General features: G+C 31.1%; 3 protein-coding genes across 3 annotated transcripts; all 3 read right to left on the bottom strand.

Annotated features, from left to right (window-relative positions):
- Nucleotides 1–158: 158 nt before the first annotated feature.
- LOC119607640 (vacuolar protein-sorting-associated protein 25) lies at nt 159–879 on the bottom strand. Its single transcript, XM_037961637.1, has 2 exons — nt 723–879; nt 159–663 (listed from the first exon to the last, which is right to left on the bottom strand). The coding sequence occupies exons 1-2, from the start codon at nt 770–772 to the stop codon at nt 189–191; spliced, it is 525 nt and encodes a 174-aa protein (XP_037817565.1). The 5' UTR covers nt 773–879; the 3' UTR covers nt 159–188.
- A 1733-nt stretch (nt 880–2612) lies between these two features.
- On the bottom strand, nt 2613–3278 carry LOC119607637 (latrophilin Cirl-like). Its single transcript, XM_037961633.1, has 2 exons — nt 3271–3278; nt 2613–3223 (listed from the first exon to the last, which is right to left on the bottom strand). The coding sequence occupies exons 1-2, from the start codon at nt 3276–3278 to the stop codon at nt 2803–2805; spliced, it is 429 nt and encodes a 142-aa protein (XP_037817561.1). The 3' UTR covers nt 2613–2802.
- A 4124-nt stretch (nt 3279–7402) lies between these two features.
- On the bottom strand, nt 7403–21068 carry LOC119607644 (latrophilin Cirl). Its single transcript, XM_037961641.1, has 13 exons — nt 20388–21068; nt 18595–18666; nt 18215–18319; nt 17525–17714; nt 15378–16918; nt 15081–15308; nt 14811–15015; nt 14512–14752; nt 11388–11556; nt 9405–9634; nt 9247–9344; nt 8984–9170; nt 7403–8918 (listed from the first exon to the last, which is right to left on the bottom strand). The coding sequence occupies exons 3-13, from the start codon at nt 18240–18242 to the stop codon at nt 7494–7496; spliced, it is 4542 nt and encodes a 1513-aa protein (XP_037817569.1). The 5' UTR covers nt 18243–18319; nt 18595–18666; nt 20388–21068; the 3' UTR covers nt 7403–7493.
- Between the last annotated feature and the right edge of the window lie 1944 nt (nt 21069–23012).

Genomic DNA, 23012 nt, shown 5'->3' with positions numbered 1-23012 from the left:
TTTCAAAAAGACAGTTTGTTGGAATATATTCAATATTTCAACAGATATTATCATGTTAATTCCTTTATAAGCAGTGGAATTTAAAAGTTCGCATAAAAAAACCAGTTGGAATACCTTTCTCTCCACCACTTCGTCAATAATTTACAAACACTTTGGAGGGTATATTGTTTGTTAATTTATTAAAAAACTTAGAAAAACTTAACACCATAACTACCATCCATTTCTATAAGCTCACACCGACCCTTTTCCTCCAATTGTCTTAAAACGCTCAGCAGTACCGCCTCGTCTATATTATAAAATCCTTTACCCTCTGAACTATCACCATGACTTATCTCATACAATGTACAAACACTATTAGTTTGTCCCGTTTCTAATATCCAATCATATATCATATTACCATACTCATCCAGCGTATGCCAATACACTTGCCATTCATGACGTTTCTTATCCAGGGGATGAGCATGTCTAGTATTCTGTAATTTTTCCAAAATCTGTAAAATCATTTCGGGTGTTAGGCGACGATTCAACGTCTCGTTGTTAAATAAAGGAAAGGTGTTTTCATGAATATTAACGGTAAATTTGTTAATATGTTTGAGGTATTTAAGGAATAAATCACACCAAACATTGAGCTGCTGTTGGCGAGTCTCTTCGTGTAGCTGGAGTCTGGAGAGGAAAAGTTTTCATTAGATTTATTTTATTGTTCGCTGTTTTTGTATACTTACGTAAAAAAAGGTGGAAAGCTATATTCCCAGGGCCATTGAAAGTCTGTCATAGTTTGTTTTTATAATAAATTATTAAATGTTTCTTAATTATTTTGCTATTATTTACTTAATTTTCTAATAAATGCAAAAAATAATGACTCAATTGCCCAGCTGTTGGTTGTTGAGTTGCCACTGGGCGTAGAAAAAAATATAAACAAAACAATAATATTGCCACACTTATTTATAAACGATTTTATGGCAATGCTGTTCTGTTTTCATGGGAAATGAACGTTAAATTTAAATTTCTCGTCTAACACAGTGGGCAAATTGAAATAAAATGTTAATTTATGTGTAATTTTTAAATGGACCAAGTGAATTTAATAAAAGTTTGAGGGATTAAAGCAGAAATACAGATGAGTTTAAAAGTTTAAAGCACAAATGTATTTCATTAGCTATTAGATCAGATTTAGCTGTACATTAGTTCAAAAATTTAGCTTCGGCCAAAAAATGTTTTCCTTTTTAACATAAAGCTAAAGTTGAGTTTATGCTGTTGCCGCTGGTTAACTGAAAAAAAGTTTATATTTCGTTTGCTTAGTTTCTGGAGTAAAAATAAAAATATTGAGGTTATGTTTGCTGACCGAACAAACTTTGGCCTTAAGCGATAATGTTTTCTCTAAATTTATACTCTGTTTCTGTTTAAGTTAAAAGCCAATTTGAGGTTATGTCGTTAATGCTGAACAGAATGGAAGCAAAGTTTTTTTTCTTCTGGAGGATTGTTCTAAGTTGTTGTTTTTGTTTGAGTAAATGAAACACATTTTCTTTTTTTTTTTTTATTATTATTTTCATTTCATACTATACACATTTATTAAATTTTTCCATTTTTTACTTTTTTTAATGAGTTTTATAAATTTACATTAAGTTTACATTTGTGTTGTGTTTTATGGTTTTTTATTTAATTTTTTTTTCTTTATTAATTATAAAAAATATAATATTATATAGAATAATAAAGCATAACCTAACACAATATGTTAATAAGTCTTTGTTAATTAAAAAAGTATATAATAATAATTATAATAAAGAAAAATAATAAGACAAGAAATAAAAAAAGACACCTTTTACAAAAGTTTTTTTTTTAAATAAAAATTAAAAATAAAAAATAATAAATTCATACGTTAAAGCTGTTTAAAAAAAAAAATTTGATAAAAAACCAAAAAAAAGAAAACAAGAAATAAAAATCTAAATTTAACAAAAATTCAAAATTCTTATATAACTAAGCAATTTTTACAGGGAGTTGGGGGGGTTAGACAGTAGCTGAAGGTTATAGTTTTGGTTTTAAGAAATTTATCATTTTCAAAGCCTTTTTTTGTAAACAAAATTTTATTCTAATAAAAAATTTGTTATTTAAAGAAAAGCCAGTTATAAAATTATTGCATTTTATATTAAACATAAAAACAAAATAATAAAAAAAAATAAATATTTTAAAGTTTACTTTTTATATATATATAAAAATATCAATCTAATTGTCAACAAAATGGCATTTTTTATAGCAGGTTTTTTTTCGTCTTAAAAATACAAATATTTCTTTCTTATTATTTTAAATTTTTTTTAAATTTATATATATCTATATTATATATATATATCATTTCTTTTAAAGTATTCTTTAGCTTATAAGTATAATGTTATAGATTTCTTCTTCATTTTTTATAAATTTGTTAATAAATTTTATAAGTTTTGTTCTCAATTGAAAATTACATTTAATGCGCGGTTTTTGCTTTGCCTCTACTACACATTAAAAGGAGTTTATTGTAGAGCCAGGAGTTTAAAGTTGCTTTTTAAAGGAATTTATTTGTTTTTTGGGTTTATTTGTTTTTAAAGGAAGGAGTTTCATTTTTTAATATAATTAAATTTTAGCTTAACTAACTCTTTTTTTTTGTTTTTGTTTGTTATCAATCGGTTTCTTTTGCTTTTTATGTTTTTTTTTTTTTATATAATTTCTTTGCTTTCTTTAATAAATACACCTTTTAAACATGTAATAATTAATGTCTTTATATATATATTAATAAATGTATATAAAATGTTTTAAATTTAAATCGGTTTTCTTTTACTTTTCTAAAGGCTCTAAATAACATCTCACAGTATTATTTTCATCCAACATGGCTGATATATTACGTCCCACTACTGGCATATTATTGACTGATTGTGGTGATATTTGTTGTTGTTTCTTTTGCATGGGATGTTGATTGGCCGGTGGCAATGGTGGACCATGAGTTGTGGCAAATAATTCATTAACAGCTAAGCGGCTACCGTTGGCAGTTGTAGTTTTTTTGAAACTACGCACTGAACCACCAGCACCGCTACTTACCCCAAAAACCGTTATCGGCTGTTGTAATTGTTGTTGCTGCTGCAGTTGCTGTTGTGGTTGTACTGGTGGCAGGGGATACTGCGGTTCATGATAGTCATTGTAGCTGGGTGGCCCGGTTGCTGTTTGCTCATTGGCTTGGGCATTTTTACGTAGTTGACGCCTAGAAGGGTGAAAAATTACAAAAAGTGTTAGGGAATTGGGTAGAACATAGCCATAGTGTGGGCTATAGTCTGAATTATAGGATAGTCTATATAGTCTGGACTATAGTCTAGTCTATAGTCTGAATTATAGTCTGGTCTATAGTCTGGACTATAGTCTGGTCTATAGTCTGGACTATAGTCTGGTCTATAGTCTGGACTATAGTCTGGTCTATAGTCTGGACTAAAGTCTAGTCTATAGTCTGGACTATAGTCTAGTCTATAGTCTGGACTATAGTCTAGTCTATAGTCTGGACTATAGTCTAGTCTATAGTCTGGACTATAGTCTAGTCTATAATCTTATTGATGAAGTGGAAACTGCAAGAGAATCATGGTTGGTTATCAAGAATCATTTTGAACGTCATTCTTTCAGCGAATGTGTATTTATAATGAAGAAAATTTGTCAAATGCAATTAGAAGAAAATGGTGACATGGAGAAACATTTAAGCAAGATGCAACATGAAATCAAATGCCTTTGCAGCATGGGAGAGAAACTTAGTGAAAAATGGGAGGTTGCTATGATACTTCGTAGTTTACCCGAGTCGTACGATGTATTAGTAACAACTCTTGAAGCTAGAGGTGATGGTGTACCTTCTCTATCTATAGTTAAAGAAAAATTGATTGAAGAATCTAGAAGAAGGACTCAAAAGCAAACGTATATTAATGATGAAAATTCCGTTTTGAAAGTATATGGTAATACTAATAGAAAATTAAAACCCCGTTCGAAAATTGTTTGCTTTTATTGTGAAAAACCAGGACATGTACGTAAGGACTGCCATCTATATCAAGAATCCTTAAAAAAGGGCAAGACTAATATTGTGGTTAATGAACGTAATAATGAATTATGCTTCTGTGTTGCTGGTTGTGACTCACCCAATTGGTATGTTGACTCTGGTGCTACAAGTCATATTTGTAATGAAAGAGATTTTTTCAAAACACTCGATAAAGAATGTAAGTCAACAATCACCGTGGCAAATGGATATGAAATGAAAACTTGTGGTAAAGGTTCTGGTGTTTTGAAAGTAATAAAGGGTGATGATAAAATTCAAAATATTACAATAAATGATGTACTTTATGTTCCTAATATTGAGAGTAATCTTCTTTCAGTAAAGAAATTAACAGAAAAAGGCTTACGTGTAATATTTTATAAAAATATATGTGAAATACAACTTAATAATGAAATTATTGCGACAGCTTCATTAAAGAATGGACTTTATAAACTTAACATTCAATCAGAAAATCAACGTGCTCTATTTGTAAAACAATCTAAATGTATCCATGAATGGCATAGATGTTTTGGTCATCGTGATATTGATTGTGTTAAGAAGATGTTAAAAATATATAATGAAATACCTAAAAATTGCGATTGCGAAGAAATTTGTAAAATTTGTATAAAGGGAAAACTGTCGAGAAATCCATTTCCGAAGTATTCAAGTCAACAAACAAATAGTGTAATGGATTTGATTCATACCGATGTATGTGGCCCCATGGATTCAGCGACTCCTAGTGGTAAAAGATATTTTGTCACCTTTATTGACGACCATAGTAAGTATATTACTATATATTTGTTGAATTATAAGTCCGAAGTTGCAACCAAACTAAAAGAATATTGCCAAACTATGAAGACGAAATTTGATAAATATCCTAAGGTTATTCGATCGGATAATGGAGGAGAATACGTTAACTTTGAAATTGAATCTTTTTGTAAACAACATGGTATAAAACAACAATTTACGGTACCTTACAATCCCGAACAAAATGGTGTGGCCGAAAGGCGGAATAGATACATAGTAGAAATGGTTCGTTGTATGCTGATTGATGCTGGTATGCCTAAATATTATTGGGGAGAAGCAGCTATTACTGCAGCCTACATACAAAATCGTGTTTTAACAAGAGCTACAAATTGCATTCCGTTGGATATTTGGGAAAGCAAGAAATCGGAGTTAAGCGATTTTCTAATATTTGGATGTCAAACACTTGTGTTTATTCCTAAAGAAAAAAGGAAGAAATTAGATGAAAAAGCCCAAACATTGACTTTTGTTGGATATTCAGATCAGTCTAAAGCATTACGATTTTTAGATAAAAATACAAATAAAATTGTAATTAGTAGGGATTATAAAGTAATTGAATCCGAAAATTGTACTAAAATACTAAATAAAAATAACAATGAAGTATACATAGATCTTTTTACACCATCTAATACATCTATTGAAAATAATGAGAAACGTCAAAATAATGAAATAATACACTCCGAAGAAATTATAAATAATGATGAAGTATTGGAAAATCGAAGTGATTTATTAAGCGATGAAGAATTTTTCGATTCTGAAATTTTGGAAAATTCTCCAATTACAATTACGGATGAAGAAGAAATTCAAGAGCCGCTAATTGAAATTAATAATATAATATCAGATCAAGAACAACAGGTGTTAAGAAGATCTTCAAGGATAACAAAGGGTCAACTTCCAGAGAGATATAGAGCAAATATAGTAACAGATTTTACGGAGCCTAAATCATATAATGAGTTATTGAAAAGAAGTGATAAGGAACTATGGTTAAAAGCAATGAAGGAAGAATTTGATTCATTACAAGCGAATAACACCTGGATTTTAGAAAATATTCCAAATGACCGTAAACCAATCGGTTGTAAGTGGGTTTATAAATTAAAACAAAATGCAGATGGTGTCATAACAAAGTATAAAGCTAGACTAGTTGCTCAGGGATTTAATCAAAAATATGGTGTAGACTATGATGAGGTTTTTGCGCCAGTCGTACGCCAAACAACGTTCCGTTTATTTTTAACAATTGCTGGAGAATATAAACTAATGGTTAAGCACTATGACGTTAAAACAGCATTCCTCTATGGCGATCTCAAGGAAGAAATCTATATGAAACAACCTATTGGATTTATTATTAAAGAAGGAAAATGTTGCAAGCTACAGAAAAGTATTTATGGGTTAAAACAAGCAGCTAGATGTTGGAATGAAAAATTAATTCAAATTTTTATAAATAATGGTTTCCAAAAAGGTTTGGCGGATTCCTGCATATTAAAAGTAAATAAAGATAACAGCTGGATTTTTATTTTAATATATGTAGATGATATACTTGTCGCCACGAAATTATCCACACATCAAAGTTATGTAGAAAATTTATTGCGCCAGAATTTTGAAATATCTGATCTTGGAGAAGTCAATTTTTACTTAGGAATAAAAATTGAGAAGGGGAATGATGGATATTTCAGTATTAATCAAGAAAATTATATAAATAAAATTATTAAAGATGCTGGAGTGGAAGAAGCAAAATTTTCTAAAATTCCAATGAATACTGGATATATTAAGGAAGAAGGACATAGTGATTATTTACCAAATAACGAAAATTATCACCACTTAATTGGAAGTTTATTGTACGTTTGTGTCAACACAAGACCAGACATAGCAACTTCAGTATCGATTTTGAGTAGAAAAGTAAGCAAACCAACAATTCGTGATTGGAATGAATTAAAACGTTTAATTAAGTATTTGAACGGTTCAAAAAATTTAAAATTGTCATTAAAATGTGAAAATAAAAACAGTTTATACGGATTTGCTGATGCTGATTGGGCACAAAGTCAGGCAGATAGAAAATCTAATAGTGGATTTGTATTCAAATACAATGGCTCATGTATATCCTGGAGTTGTAGAAAACAAGATTGTGTTTCATTATCATCGACCGAAGCAGAATATATTTCTCTATGTGAAGCTGTTCAAGAAGCCATGTGGTTACGAAGATTAGTGACAGATTTTGAAATAAAATTAACAGATCCAACTATCATATATGAAGATAATCAAAGTTGTTTAAAATTGGTGAAAAATGAGAAATTTAGTCGTAGAAGTAAACATATTGATACAAAATATCATTTCATTAAGGACTTAAAAGAAAAACAATCTATTAAACTTATGTACTGTCCTACCGAGTTAATGGAAGCAGATATTTTAACAAAGCCTTTGAATTCAATTAAAATTATGCAATTTAGAAAACTACTCGGATTATTATCAAGTTAAATTGAGAAGGGGTGTTGATAGAACAATATTACTTGATAAATTAAATACTTAACATTTTTGTATTTTATAATTTATAAATAACTCTTTGAAAAAATATTCGTAGAATATTTGAAATATTTTGTCACTTCTGAAAAAACTTTTAATCTATTCAATATTATTTTGTTAATAAATAAAATACATTATATTAAATAAATTATTTAAATATATTGAATATATTGAGCTGCGCCAACAGTTGCGGTAACAGATCATCGACATTGTAATGTTGTACATCCGAGGTACGATTACTTAAGATCTCTTCGTATACGGGACCATTATCACTGGCCAATGAACCTTGATTGTAATAGGTTTCAGCGCCGACGCCGCCGCCCATTGGTTGGTTTAAATCACAGTTGGAATGCTTATTTCTATAGTAACGTTGTTGTTGAGGGCCCGACGTTTGGGAGAGCGCAAATTCCCCAGGGCCAGGACCACGACGATTCATTTGCTGTAGCAAATGAGCATGAGCAGCGTGCTCCATTTGTTCATCGTCAGAGGACAATTGTTGCTGTTGCTGCTGATGCTGTTGTTGATAAGCGTGTGGTGGTCGTCTTTGTTGTTGCAGCTGTTGCTGATAATGAGGCGGTGGAGCTCCTGGATCTAAGGCCTCAGCATAGTAGGAATGTGGCGCTGAGGGTGTGGGCTGTTTCATGGCTGTTTTCTTGTATGAAGGATAGAACAATATCTGCTGTGAAGTGGCTGTGTTGCGTGAATGCAATGAACCACTAGGTGAGTCGGAGCCAGTATTACTGCCCCGTTTCTTTTTGCTGTGACCCTGATTATGTTTCTGGGTCCAGTAGAAGAATTCATGAGACTGTTGTTGCTGTTGCGGTGATATACCAGAGCCATGATAGTCCCTCGCTTGTCCCTGCTGCCCGGCCTGTTTACTGTTGGCCTTTTGCCAGGCATAATAATCTGGCTGATGATAAAAAGCTTCTTGTGTTGGCGGTGGTACCACACCATTCATGCTGCCTGCAGCTAATTGCTGTTGTTTATGACCCTGACCAAATATCAAATGCGTAGAGCTAACCGACGAGGTGGGCGAAGTATGGCCAGCACTGGGGGTACGCAAGCCACCTGTAGATCTTAAAGTGCCAGTGGTACCAGGACCATTATTACGCTCCATTATCACATGACCCTGCAAAGTGGGATCATTTGTTTTGTTGACATGTTGCAGCACTAAATTACCCGGCATTATGCCACTCTTTATGGTAACGGCTGTGGGTACTACACCTCCCACCGCACTGCTATTAGAAGAAGATCCTTGTCTACGTGTTTTGCTACCCTCATTTAGCTCGCAGTCTGAGGAGGCCATGATAGCATCCTCAGTGGCTGAGATTATATTACCAGTTTCATCGTTTTCATTAGCATCTCCCAAGGGAATTTTCGACTTTTTCAATTGAGTTCCCGTAGAAGAAACCAAAGCATTTGTATTGCTATTCAATGTGCCCGTATTGCCAGCAGAATTCATGCCACAGGCACTGCCTCCCACAATACCCGAGGAAATAGAGGTTTTGGAGCAACGCAGACACTTGGGCAACCAGGAATTTTGCCTTACATACTTGCGATACTCACGGCGTATCTGGAATATTTTAGAAATTTCGCGTTTAATTACAACAAATTTACAAATATTTTCCCCCAATTTACCTTTTCATTTTGTATGCAATGGAACACAAATATATAGATGCCCATCATGGTATTGAAACCTATGAAGAGATAACCATATATTTGCGACATTTCATCATCCAATTTGGAACGTCTTAAATAGAAATAGGCCGTAAACCAGGCACCACACAGTAACAGCAAAAATATAAAACTACAGCGTATATCAAATCTAAATTTTACAAAATAAATCCAATTTAAAAAATTCTAAACAAATCCTATCAAAGTAACCATTTCTCCAAACTTACCTCACATTAGCCAATCTAGTATGTTCTTTATTTTTCAAAGCCGTGCGTGACTTGCGACACATTATTACCCACGATAAGAAAGTATAACCCAAGGCACCCTAGTTATCAAATATTGTATTAATCCAACAAGAAATTATTTCAAAATTTCCTCTACTTACCATTAAAAATATCATTAGTGGCGTTACGAATGTCGCATAGAATAGAAAATTCGTTTCCATTAATACACAATAATCATTTTCGGTATAGGTACTGGGATTTATGGCCAAAGAAATGGCCACTATTGTAAATGATAGTGCATAGGAGAGTAAATAGTAACAATTAACTTTTGAGGTCTGATCAACCTCTAGCAATATATCATCGGTGGTTAAAGTTGTATAGGATTGGAATGCTAAAAAATGTTGAAAATTTAAAGGAATAGATTTCTTTTAGAAAATAATCTTCTTTAGATAGTTTTCTGTTAGAAAAATAGTCTTCTTAAGACATTTTTCTATAAATTTTCGGTTAAAAAAGTATTTTTAGATTCTTCCTACTTGAAAGGCATATTCTTAAGACAATCTTCCATAAGTTTTTTTTTTTATTATAAAAGTGTTTTCTAGTTTAGTTCTAGTTCAATTCTAGTTCAGTTCTAGTTCAGTTCTAGTTCAGTTCTAGTTCAATTCTAGTTCAATTCTAGTTCAAGTTCTTGTTCAGTTCTAGTTCAGTACTAGTTCAGTTCTAGTTCAGTTCTAGTTCAGTTCTAGTTCAGTACTAGTTCAGTTCTAGTTCAGTTCTAGTTCAGTTCTAGTTAAGTCCTATTTTAGATCTAATTCAGTTCTAGTTCAGATCTAGTTCAGTTCTAGTTCAGTCCTATTTTAGATCTAGTTCAGTTTTAGTACAGTTCTAGTTCAGTTTTAGTTCAGTTCTAGTTCAGTTCTAGTTCCGTTCTAGTTCAGTTCTAGTTCAATTCTAGTAGTTCAGTTCTAGTTCAGTTCTAGTTCAGTTCTAGTTCAGTTCTAGTTCAGTTCTAGTTCAGTTCTAGTTCAGTTCTAGTTCAGTTCTAGTTCAGTTCTAGTTCAGTTCTAGTTCAGTTCTAGTTCAGTTCTAGTTCAGTTCTAGTTCAGTTCTAGTTCAGTTCTAGTTCAGTTCTAGTTCAGTTCTAGTTCAGTTCTAGTTCAGTTCTAGTTCAGTTCTAGTTCAGTTCTAGTTCAGTTCTAGTTCAGTTCTAGTTCAGTTCTAGTTCAGTTCTAGTTCAGTCTATTTTAGATCTAGTTCAGTTCTAGTTAAGTCTATTTTAGATCTAGTTCAGTTCTAGTTCAGTTCTAGTTCAGTTCCTAGTTAGATCTAGTTCAGTTTAGTTACAGTTCTAGTTCAGTTCTAGTTCAGTTCTAGTTCAGTTCTAGTTCAGTTCTAGTTCAGTTCTAGTTCAGTTCTAGTTCAGTTCTAGTTCAGTTCTAGTTCAGTTCTAGTTCAGTTCTAGTTCAGTTCTAGTTCAGTTCTAGTTCAGTTCTAGTTCAGTTCAGTTCTAGTTCAGTTCTAGTTCAGTTCTAGTTCAGTTCTAGTTCAGTTCTAGTTCAGTTCTAGTTCAGTTCTAGTTCAGTTCTAGTTCAGTTCTAGTTCAGTTCTAGTTCAGTTCCTATTTTAGATCTAGTTTAGTTTCCAGTTCAGTTCTAGTTCAGTTCTATTTCAGTTCTAGTTCAGTTCTAGTTCAGTTCTAGTTGAGTTCTAGTTCAGTTCTAGTTCAGTTCTAGTTCAGTTTTAGTTCAGTTCTAGTTCAGTTCTAGTTCAGTTTCTAGTTCAGTTCTAGTTAAGTCCTATTTTAGATCTAATTTCAGTTCTAGTTCAGATCTAGTTTCAGTTCTAGTTCAGATCTAGTTCAGTTCTAGTTCAGTTCTAGTCAGTTCTAGTTCAGTTCTAGTTCAGTTCTAGTTCAGTTCTAGTTCAGTTCTAGTTCAGTTCTAGTTCAGTTCTAGTTCAGTTCTAGTTCAGTTCTAGTTCAGTTCTAGTTCTAGTTCAGTTCTAGTTCAGTTCTAGTTCAGTTCTAGTTCAGTTCTAGTTCAGTTTAGTTCAGTTCTAGTTCAGCTCTAGTTCTAGTTTTCTATTAGAAAAGTTTTTTCTGTAGATTGTTCTCTCTTAGATTTTTTTTATATTTGTATGAAACTTACCTTCAAAACAAAACCATGCTATGGCCGTTAAAATGGCACAGTGTAAAAATACCGTTGTAAAACCGCAAAATATTATATTTGCTTCGACTTGTTCTATCCCAATCAGGAATAGAACTTCGATTAATAATAAACAAATATAAATATTGCGATAAATAGAGGTGCGGGCAGACTGTAAAGATAAAAGTATAATAAAGAGATAGAAGAGAAAAGAAAAAATAAATTAAAAGGAAAATTTAGAAAATAAACAGCCAAAATAAAAAAAAAAATAAAGCCAATTAATAAAATTAAAATACAAGGAAATAGGAAAGAGGTTTTTGTTTCTAAATTTAAGCCTTAATTATTAATTCTAGTTGTAGACAACAATAAAACTATTTAAATATAATTTAAATGTTTAAAAACAACAACAAAAACGACTTAAAATTAAGGCTTAAATTTAAAGAAATAGAAATTAGTTTTTAAATAAAATTTTGTTTCATTGGTGGTGGTGGAGATTTATAGTTTTTTTTTTAAAAGAATTTTTTATAAAAAATAAAAAAACAACACACAATTTTTTTGGTTTTTTTTAAGATAAAATTATTACATATAATAGCTGGTTTATTTATTTAAAAAAAAATTATGAAATTATTAAATTAATGGACATTTTTTTACAAACAAATTAAAATGCAAATGAATTGGGTTTATTTAAAACAAAATGACTTAAATGATATAAATAACTTAAAATTAAATATAATAACAGATTTTTTTTTTAAATTATAATAAAGATATTCTTTTAGTTTTTAATTAAAATGATTTGAATAAGTTTTAATTATGATTTTAAAGAAATTTAGTTTTGAATTTTTTTAAAGAAAAGTGATAGAATTCTATTAAAAACGTGACTTTTTGGATAGTTTTGTGTTAGAAAAACTTACTTTTTTAGATAGTGTTCAGTTGGAAAAGTTTCTTCTTTAAAGAGATTTCTATTAGAAATGTGTTTCTTTAAGACAATTTTCTATTGGAAATGTGTCTTCTTAATACAGTGTTCTATTAGAAATGGTCTTTTTAAGAGCGCTTTCTATTAGAAAAGTGTCTTCTTTAGACAGTTTTCTATCAGAAAAGTGTCTTCTTAAGACAGTTCTCTATCAGTTTTTGTTAAAAAAGTGTTTTCTTTAGAACGTTTTCTATCAGAAAAGTGTCTTCTTAAGACAGTTTTCTATTAGAAAAGTTTCTTCTTAACACAGTTTTCTATAAGAAAAGAGTCCGCTTAAGACAGTTTTCTATTAGAAAAGTGTCTGCTTAAGACAGTTTTCTATCAGAAAAGTGTCTCATTTAGACAGTTTTCTATTAGAAAAGTATTTTCTTAACACAGTTTTCTATTAGAAAAGAGTCTGCTTAAGACAGTTTTCTATTAGAAAAGTATTTTCTTAAGACAGTTTTCTATCAGTTTTCTGTTAGAAAAATGTCTTCTTTAGAGAATTTTCTATTAGAACAGATTCTTTTAAAACGAGTTTTCTGTCAGAGAAGTCTCTTCTTTAGACAGTTTTCTATGAAAAAAGTGTCTTCTTTACATAGTTTTCCATCAGAAAAGAGTCTTCTTAAAACAGTTTTCTAATAGAAAAGTGTCTTTTTAATACAGTTTTCTATCTGTTTTTCTATTAGGAAAGTGTCTACTTGAGACAGTTATCTATCAGTTTTCTATTAGAAAAGTGTGTTCTTGAGACAGTTTTCTATTAGAAAAGTATCATATTTATATAGTTTTCTATTAGAAAAGTCTCTTTTTAAGAAAGTTTTCTATCAGAAAAGCGTCTTCTTAAGATCGTTTTCTGTTAGAAAAGTGTATTCTTTAGATGGTTTTTCTATTTGAAAAGTGTTTTCTTAATACTGTTTTCTATCAGAAAATAGTCTTCTTTAAACAGTTTCTTTATCAGAAAAGTGTCTCTTTAAAGGTATTTGTATTAGAAAACTATCTTTTTCACACAATTTCCTCTTTAAAAAGTAACTTTTTTAAACAATTTTCTTTAAGATAATTAAGTTTTCTTTAAATAATGTTGTTTTAAATGAAAATTTTAAAAAACTAAAATGAAATTTGTTAAATATTTACACAATAAATATAAAATTTTTAAACAAAAAACACAAAATTTTCTTTAAAAACTTTAAACTACTTAAAACATATATCACAAAAAAGTGCATAAAATTACTTTAAATTACTTAAAAATTAAACATTTAAAGAAAAAATTAAAAAAAAATTGTCAAAAAACAATTTTGATTATATTCACCACCACCACCACTTATATTGTAAATCATCCATATTTCCTTGCATTATAATATTATTTGGATCGGAATTATTAATACGATTATTACTATTATTATTGCTATTATTATTATTATTATGATTATTATTACGATTATTGACATTTAAATTATTGCTAGCTTGGGCGACCAGGGCGGCTGCTGTGGCAGCATTATTGCTATTAACATTATTATGATGTTGCTGTAGAGCAGCAGCTATAGAGGCTGCCGCAGCTACAGCAGCAGCAGAAGTATTAGACATGGAAGTTTCCATTTGTTGCTGTTGTTGATGCGACAAATGATTATGATTGAGATTATGACCATGATTATGATGTGAATGAGGAGGTTGTAGATTAAGATTTAAATTTAAATTATTCATTTGTAAATTACGTTGATTATTATTGGCTACAACAACAGCGGCAGCAGCAGCTGCTACTACTTGCTGTTGCTGCTGCTGTTGTTGTTGTTGCTGCTGTTGCAATTGCTGTAGATTATAATTATTGGCATTTAAATTATTACGATTTGAATTACGTATCGAATTGTGTTGTATAAAATTATTGGCATTTAAATTGGAAGGAGCTTGGGTAAGATTTTGCAAGTGTTGCAAATTCAATTGTTGCTGTAAGTTTTGTATATTATTGGTAGCATTAGAGGAGCTGTTGGAAGCACTAGCCGCATTAGTTATTTGTATGGACTCATGGGTCTGTTCTATAATATTATTTTGTCTTCTTGTGCTACCACCCAAACTATTACCTCCCAAACCGGTTAATGCCGAACCGGCTGAACTTAAACCTGCACCACCTTGGCCACCCCCCCTACGCGAACGATTTAAATGATTTTGTTGTCTAGTAGTTCTTACCTTAATAAATACGCCATTAAATATTTTCAAAGTTAATAAGGCTATCACTATAAAAACCAAACAAATCGATATGCTGACGTAAATCAAAATTCTCATATTGCCATCGAACATGGTGAATAAGGAATGGTTATGATCATCCATGACATCCATTAGTATGGCAAAATTGGTTAAATGATTACACATGCATATGCTGTGGGTGCGATTGGTTGACTCCAAAATACAGCCATTAGCAGACCAGGCACTAGTTAAAAATACCAATATTAATATCAAATTAAAGCGATAACTTTTAAACAACTTACTGGTCTATATAATTCCAGAATACACAAGTCGGATTGGTAACATTTTCCGTTTTTAAATGCCTTAAAACCAATTTAATGGGTTGTGATAGCTGTATATGACGTCCTTTACCCAAACTAGCTGATATTACTTTGCTATTTAAAATGCGTATACGTTGCTGGCTGTTGGAAGCATCACTATCATTGGCTAAAATGGCAGTATTGCGTACTGTTTGAAAATAGAAATCAAATTAGGAAAAATTTCTTTTTTTGCCATAATCTCTTAAAACTTACTATAACTTCTGGCAGATTTTAAATCAAAATGATCATAGGAGGGCTTGAGTATAGATTCCAAACGATCGAAGGCTGCAAACACTATGCGCACTAAGCCTCCCTCACTGTTTTCGATTAAGGCGGCCCGCGGCAATTCTATTCTATCATCACTGATTTGCCACTGTTCGGCATCAGGAAAAACTTCATTGTTTTGTATGCTTTTGGTTTCCAATACACGCACGGAGAGCACTTTAAAAAGAGGAGAGTAAAATTTCCAATTGTTAGATAATTTTAAACTTAAAACTTTCAAACACTTACATATATTTTTAACCTTCTGCACTACATTCCTTTCCCTTATAATAGTATCAGCTAAAAGAAAAGCATTATCCTCCAGACCGGTCAACAACGAAGTGGCCACTCTCATTTGATCCTCTTGATTAAGATCTAACCATGAAGATAATTGCGATTCATCCAAAAGATTCGAACCCGTTTTTACCACACCCTGTAACAATTCCAAAATCATGGCTTCTCTCAAACGTTGATCGGGAAAAGTTTCTTTATCATGATACATTTTCTCTGACATGGCTTGTATGATTTTGGTGGTAACTAACATATCACCGCCATAAAGTGTCTTGCTGCTGGTAACCTCAGACAAATCATTGGCTATAGATATAAGCGAAGAATCACGATGATTAACACGCACTTCTAGATTATTTAACCATAAACTGCGACATTGTGTAAGATCGGGTGTTAACGGATGCCAGGTGGGTTCAAAATTACGTAGTCTTAGATTGAGACAGGAAGTGCCATTACATATAGGTGTTTGTGTAGAGCTAGCAGAGTCTTCTTCATCATCTAGTGTTATTCTTTTCATTAAAACACAACGCCATTTAGCAATGCCGGTAGCACCACCAGGACAGGGCTGTACATTGACATCTCCTACTCGTGTCATATTCCAGAAAAGATTGCGGGCATTGGTGGGTCCACAAAACATATTGGTTTCATCTTCTCCTCCTAAACCAGAATTGAGATTGATGTTGTTTATGGATTTTATAATACCGGCCCCTAAGGTAGTATTTAAACTGCCCAAAGAAGAGGCTGTGGTAGTGCCTGTAGGAGAAGGAGATTGTTGCTGCTGTTGCTGTTGACCTCTAGTGGTAGTTTTGGTGGTTAATAAAGTGCCATCATCACTGCCAGTACCACCTACGCCGGTGAGTATTCTAGTGTTGGGAGGAGCGGTGGTATTGTTGTTGTTATTGCTATTGTTATTACTAACAGGAGCGTTGCTAGTTTTGGTTTCTGTTTTATGTAAATGCTGCTGTTGTTCCCCTCCCCTAGTAGGTCCCTCCTTACCCTGATCATTCGAAGGATGATGACCACCATTAGAGGCTGAATGATGATGATGATGTAAAGGCGGTGGTGGTGGCAGACCATCATGACGTGTTGGTGTTTTTAAAGCAGTATTATTATAACCCGCCTTTAGACGACCACCCGGCAGAGTAGTGTGTATAGTGGGAGGCCCTGGCGATGAAGGCACCACTGCATTTGGCAAACTGCCACCGCCTAAGGGTAGATTTGTATTGGCCAAACCTGGTATAGGCATTTGTGGTCGTTGGGCTGGTGGCAAAGGTGGCGATAAAACGGCAGGATTTATTATAGAAGAACTACTACCATTCGGTAGCAAAGGTGGTGCATTCGATAGAACCCAAGGAGGCGGACTGGGTCGATTCGTCGTGGTTGAAGTTTGTGAAGCCGATATGCATTGATAATGTGCCTCCAAATATTTATGAGTACCCGGACAAGGATCACCAAACATGCTGGTTGTAGCCAAAACACTACAACTTTGTTTATGAGCACATCTGTTGGAAATACATGGAGATTATCACCTTTTCAGGACAGTTTTTATTCGAAACGTCTTGTCGAAACAGTTATCTTTAGAAAAGTGTCAGGTCTAGGCAGTTTTCTTTAGAAGAGTCTTGTCAGTACAGTTTTCTATAGAAAAGTGTCAGGTCTGGGCAGTTTTCTTGAGAAAAGTGTCTTGTCAGGACAGTTTTCTCTTAAAAAGTGTCTTGTTTAAACAGTTTTCTTTAGAAAAGTGCCTTTTTGACTAGTTTTCTATAGCAACATGTCTTGTTTAATAGTTTTATATAGAAAAGTGTCTTGTTTGTGCAGTTTCCTATAGAAAAATGTCTTGTTTGGACAGTTTTCTATAGAAGTGTCTTGTTTGGGCAGTTTATTACAAAAAAGTGTCTTGATTGGAAAGTTTTATATAGAAAAGTTTCTTGTTTGGACAGTTTTATTTAGAAAAGTGTTTTGTTTGGACAGTTTTCTTTAGAAAAGTGTCTTGTCTGAATAGGTTTCTACAGAAAATTTTCTTATCAAGGCAAATTTCTTTAGAAAAGTTTATTCTTAAGGCAGTTTGCTTTACAAGTGACTAGTCAAAACAGTTTTCTTTGTTTAATTACCTTGAATTAAGCACCGTTAAACTTTTTGGAAACATACAATTAACACTCCATTCCATATTGCCATGATCATTGCATATTGTTATGGAAAAACGTCCATAATTGGCTCGTATCAGATTTATCAAATCACCCGGTTCACATTCTATGGTTAATTTCTTACCTTCACATGCATAAGCCGTTTGATATTTAGGTGCTAAAAATTTTATTTCAATAATTTTTTTATAAAATTAATTAAGGAATTTATAGAGATTTTTTTTTTTCAATATAAAAAAATACTTAAAATGTTTCAATAATAAGGTATATAAACAATATAATCAATATAGTTTTAATATAGTAAAATGTTTAAATTAGTTGTTGTTGAAGTTTTATAGGTGGATTTTTGTAATTAGGATTGGTTTGGTTCTGCAACGTTGTTATCTGTAAAGAAACTTTTTATGTACATATGGTATAAAGTGACCAATAGGGTCTAATATAATGGATAATATAATGTTTTCAATATAATATATAATAAAAATGATACTTTTACTCTTGTTTATGAAAGTTTTTTTTTTCTGTTAATAAAAAACTTTCTTTTATTGTTTTTTTATACTTAGTGAGTTGACATTTAAGTGGAGTAGTAGTAGCAGTTAACAATTAGTTAAGTTTGCAATTATAATTGTGATGATTTCTCATAGAATTTATGAATTTAAGTACCAGATCCAAATCCTTTAAAGTTGAACATCTGAACTAAGAAGACATGGCTTTTCCCAAAAACGAACTCAGCTAAACCTCAGCTTAATAATAGTTGTAATCCGCCGACTGAAATCAAATAAAAACACATTTGTTAACTTATGTGATTCATTATCTGTTTACTTGCAATCAATCTTTAAAGAACGACTTTCAAAACCACCAGCCGACCACAGCTGTTGTTTATTTAATGTTTGTTTACGTTTTCTTTATAAATAACAACATATGTATTTGTTTATTTTTAAGATAATATTATATGCAAGTAAGCATTTTGATGTGTGATATAAGATAAAAGAATTCATATATTTAACGATACAAAATTGTGGAAAAAATAAGTGTAAACTTACCCCATGGTTAAGATATCATTTGTAGCAATCAGAACATTTGTATAAATAAAGAAATCCCCAGGTAGATTAAAGCTAAAATGAGGAAAGGAAAAGATATATTGTTTAATTAATGATATAAGATATGTTTGTTTTAGTGTTAAAGGAAATGTTATTTACAAGAAAATTTTCTAAAGAACATTGTGTTAACAAGATATTTTTCTTAAAAAAACTGTCTCCGGAAGATAGTTTATCAAAGAAAATTGTATATACAAGACTTTTTTCTAAAGCAAATTTTCTCCGCAAAACAACTTTCTAAAAAATTTACAAAGAAAACTCCATAAACAAGAAACTTTTGTAAAAAACTTTCTCCGAAAGATATTTTTCCAAGGAATACACAAGGAAAACACTTTTCAAAAGATGTTTTTTTGAAGAATATTTTATTGGGAAGAGATTTAACTAATGAAAACGGATTCTGAAATACATCTTTTCATAGGAAACTGCATTCGGAATACATTTTTTAAAACATAACTATCTGACATGACACTTCTAAGGAACACTGCTCTGACTAGACATTTTTGTAAAGAAAATCGCCCTGACAAGGCACTACTAAAGAAAACTGTCCTGATAAGCCACTTATAAAGAAAACTGCCCTGACAAGATACTTTTCCAAAGAAAACTTTCCAAAAAAAAAACACACTTTTCTACAGAAAACTGTCCAAACAAGACACTTCTAAAGAAAACTGTCCAAACAAGACACTTTTCTACTGAAAACTGTCTAAACAAGAAAACTATCCATACAAGACACTTCTAAAGAAAACTGTCCAAACAAGACACTTTTCTATTGAAAACTGTCTAAACAAGATACTTTTCTATAGAAACCTATCCAAACAAGACACTTTTCTTAAGAAAATTGTCCAAGCGTGACACATTTCTACAAAAAACTATCCAAACAAGACACTTTTCTATAGAAAACTATCCAAACAAGACACTTTTCTACAGAAAACTATCCAAACAAGACACTTCTAAAGAAAACTGTCTAAACAAGATATTTTTCTATACAAAACTATCCAAAAAGACACTTTTCTTAAGAAAATTGTCCAAGCGAGACACATTTCTACAGAATACTGTCCAAATAAGAAACTTTTCTATAGAAAACTATCCAAACAAGACACTTTTCTGAAGAAAACTGACCTGACAAGAAACTTTTCTAATGAAAAATGTTCTAATAAGACACTTTTCTGGAGAAAATTGTCTAAACAAGTATATCATTCTTAAAACTCTTCCCGTAAGATAATTTTTAAAGGATGACACTTTTGGAAAGAAAACTGTTTTTACAAGACACCTTCTAAGGAAAACTGTCTCATTAAGACACTATTTCAAAGAAAACTGTCGTTAGAATACTCTTTTTTAAAGAAAACTGAATACCTATAGAAGGCACTTTTTGAGAGAATGTCTGTGGAAGACATTTTTCTAAAGCAAACTTTATGTAGAAGACACTTTTCTAAAGAAAACTGTCATTAGAATACATTTTTTCAAAAGAACACTGTCTTTAGAAGACACTTTTCTAATGAAAACTGTCTTTAGGAGTCACTTTTCTAAGGAAAACTGTCTTTAGAAGTCACTTTCCAAAAGATACTTTTCTAAAGAAAACTTTCTGTTGGAGATTCTTTTGAAAAGAAAACTGTCTAAAGAAGACACTTTTCTAAAGAAAACTATCTTCAAAAAACCGTATTTAGAAGACATTTTTCTTTAGAGAAATTTCAAACAAAAAATTCTGTTTCTATAAATAAATATTATAAATTTATAACACTTACCTTTTTAATGCATTTCCATAATGAATGGCAACAGGAAAACTCCCCAAAAAATTCCATTATCGTACTATCCACTTGAATAAACTTCCTTCTTTTATGTTGGTTTGTTATTTACAAAACTCATTTACACCAACAAAAACATACTCATTTCTAACTATAAGTATGTTTTTATATGTCTAACTAATTTATTTACTCCTTGTTGTTGTTTTACTGCATACTTTCATATACACATAATAATGAGTGCATTTTACAATTCGTTTTCTTTTCATTCCAGAATACATACACAAAAACTACTCAAGATGTGTAATATAAAAACAACAACTATTGTATATGATGAGTTTTTGTTGTTGTTGTTTCTTTGTGGTCTTCTTCTTTTTTGTATGTAATACATACTATTGGAAAAAAATTACCAGATACAGAAAAATCCAAAACCAACAACAACCATACAAAAGCAAAAAAAGCAAGAGTTGAAAAAGGTCATTAAAATTTCATTATACTTTGAAGATAATGATGATTATAATAAAGATTCCTCAGCCATGACTCCATATTTTAAAACAGTGTTGCTCAAACACATACTACCATAGAGTACCATAGTTTTATTTGTGTTGGTAAAGCAGCAGAGAACAGAATTCAATTCAAAATAAAAGTATACTAATAAAATGACTATAAACTATAAAGTATATGCTAACTGTCAAATGTTTATTATGGATTTTGACAGCCAGCGTATATCAAAGTCTATATATAAAAAACTAACAACTGTTCTCTCATGTTCTCCTACATTAATTCGGCTTTCTCAAAATTTTGTTGTTGTATTTCTGTGTGTATTTTAAAAACGTAGCGTACAGACCTTGCTTCGACAAGTGCTGATCAGTAACTGATTTGATTTTGTTTTTCAAGTTGAGAGCAAACCCACTGATATTGCTCATTATAAAAAGAAGAAGAATTAAGCCTATAGTGTATGTGTATCAACTTTGCGTCAGCAGAATTTTCTTACCCTATCACGCGTGCTATGTAATGGCAATCTTGCGCTCCTCTGTTTTAAAACCATGTTTTTGATAATAATGATGATGAAGAAATCCATTATGGAATGATGTTAAATAACGCCCACAGCTATTTTTTATAGTTATTAATTTTTTCAAGTTATTTTTTGGCACAGACATTATTGATTTTTTTTTAGATGAATAATAAAATTGATTTTTTGTATTTTTTATAAAGAATAAAGTTTCTCCTTTAATTAGTTTTTAAGGCGTAGCTATTGGGAAACTGGTTTTTCTTCTAAAAAAAACTGGAATTTTTTCACTTTGTTCAAATTTTTCTGGGGCTTTGTTCCCAATTAGCTGAGACTTCTTTGGTTAAACTCAAATTTCATAAAGATTTTTATATTTTCTTTATATATATGTTATTTATTGCAAAGTTTATATTATTATTTATATTTTTTGCTTAAATTCTTTTAAAAATTTGCTATTTTATTAATTTAAATTTTAATTTAAAAATTTTTTCACTTGATTTTTCTTAGCGAACACAACTTCACAGCACTGAAAAATTCTCTATACTGAAAAGAGTTACCAACTGAAACTACTTTGTAGAGTTGCCTCGTCGTAGCAGAATTTCTTTCGCAGTCGGCAGAAAACTTATCAAACTGCCACCCCATTTAAAATACATATGTTTGATGTACTGGTCTGTCAAGCAGCAATGTATTTTGTTACCATCATGTTGACGCTGCCGTAGCGTTGTAGCAGCGAATACAGCAGCAGATGGGAGTAGTTGCAAAAAAGAGTAGCAGCAAAAAGTGGTAGTAGTTGATGAAAAAAGTTTGTAAAATTTGTAAAAAAAATAAAGAAATTCAATATAAACTTAACTAAGAGAAGGATAAATATGCGTTAAATAAAAAAGAAATTATATAATATAAATTTTTATTTAAATTACTTTTAGATTTTATTTACAAAATATATCTTTTATATCTTTACTTTTAAAATAACGGCCATTGAAACAAACTAGAGTTGCCATATTAATAAACTATTAAATAGAAATTTTATGGAATTATTTTTATATAAATGTTAGGGTTCTATAAATCGACTTTCGAATAATCGAACAATCGACTTTTTGTCGAAAAAAGTCGAAAAGTCGAAGTCGACTATTTTGTTCCAAAAAAGTCGATAACTCGACTATCGTCTATGAAAAAAGTCGAAAAGTCGACTTTGTAAATAAAAGTCGAAAAAATTCGAAAAGTCAAAAAATCGGAAAGTCGAAAAAAAGTCGAAAAAAGTCGAAAAGTCGGAAAAAGTCGAAAATTTTAAAAAAGTGGAAAAGAGGTCAAAAACTCTAAAATAGTCGGAAAAACTCGAAAAAAGTAACAAAAATAGTCGAAAAAAAGTCGAAATAAATCGAAAATAGTCAAAAAGTCGTAAAAAATCAAAAAGTCGGAAATAGTCGAAAAGTCGGAAAAAGTCGAAAAGTCGGAAAAAGTCGAAAAAGGTCGAAAAAAGTCGAAAAAGTCGGAAAGTCGGAAAAAGTCGAAAAGTCGACCATTTATAAAATACTAAAAGTCGAAAAGTCTAAAAGTCGACTTTTAAATAAATGAAAAAGGTCGAAAAGTCGACTTTTCATAAAATGGAAAAAGTCGAAAGG

The sequence above is a fragment of the Lucilia sericata genome, unplaced genomic scaffold (assembly GCF_015586225.1).
Source record: "Lucilia sericata isolate MDLA Ls3-8-SP2 unplaced genomic scaffold, ASM1558622v1 Contig000721F_arrow, whole genome shotgun sequence".
Lineage (NCBI taxonomy): Eukaryota > Metazoa > Arthropoda > Insecta > Diptera > Calliphoridae > Lucilia > Lucilia sericata.
This window is presented reverse-complemented; position numbering and strand designations above follow the sequence as displayed.

What these genes read in the sequence shown, in the direction of transcription:
- LOC119607640 (XM_037961637.1), bottom strand. Translation starts at nt 772, where the DNA reads ATGACAGACTTTCAATGGCCCTGGGAATATAGCTTTCCACCTTTTTTT. An exon ending in AGCTTTCCACCTTTTTTTAC is followed by an intron (nt 664 to 722) that starts GTAAGTATACAA and finishes TTTCCTCTCCAG; the next exon opens with ACTCCAGCTACACGAAGAGA.
- LOC119607644 (XM_037961641.1), bottom strand. Translation starts at nt 18,242, where the DNA reads ATGTTCAACTTTAAAGGATTTGGATCTG. An exon ending in TTCTGGAATTATATAGACCA is followed by an intron (nt 14,753 to 14,810) that starts GTAAGTTGTTTA and finishes ATTTTTAACTAG; the next exon opens with TGCCTGGTCTGCTAATGGCT. An exon ending in TTAATGGCGTATTTATTAAG is followed by an intron (nt 11,557 to 14,511) that starts GTAAGAACTACT and finishes TTATCTTTACAG; the next exon opens with TCTGCCCGCACCTCTATTTA.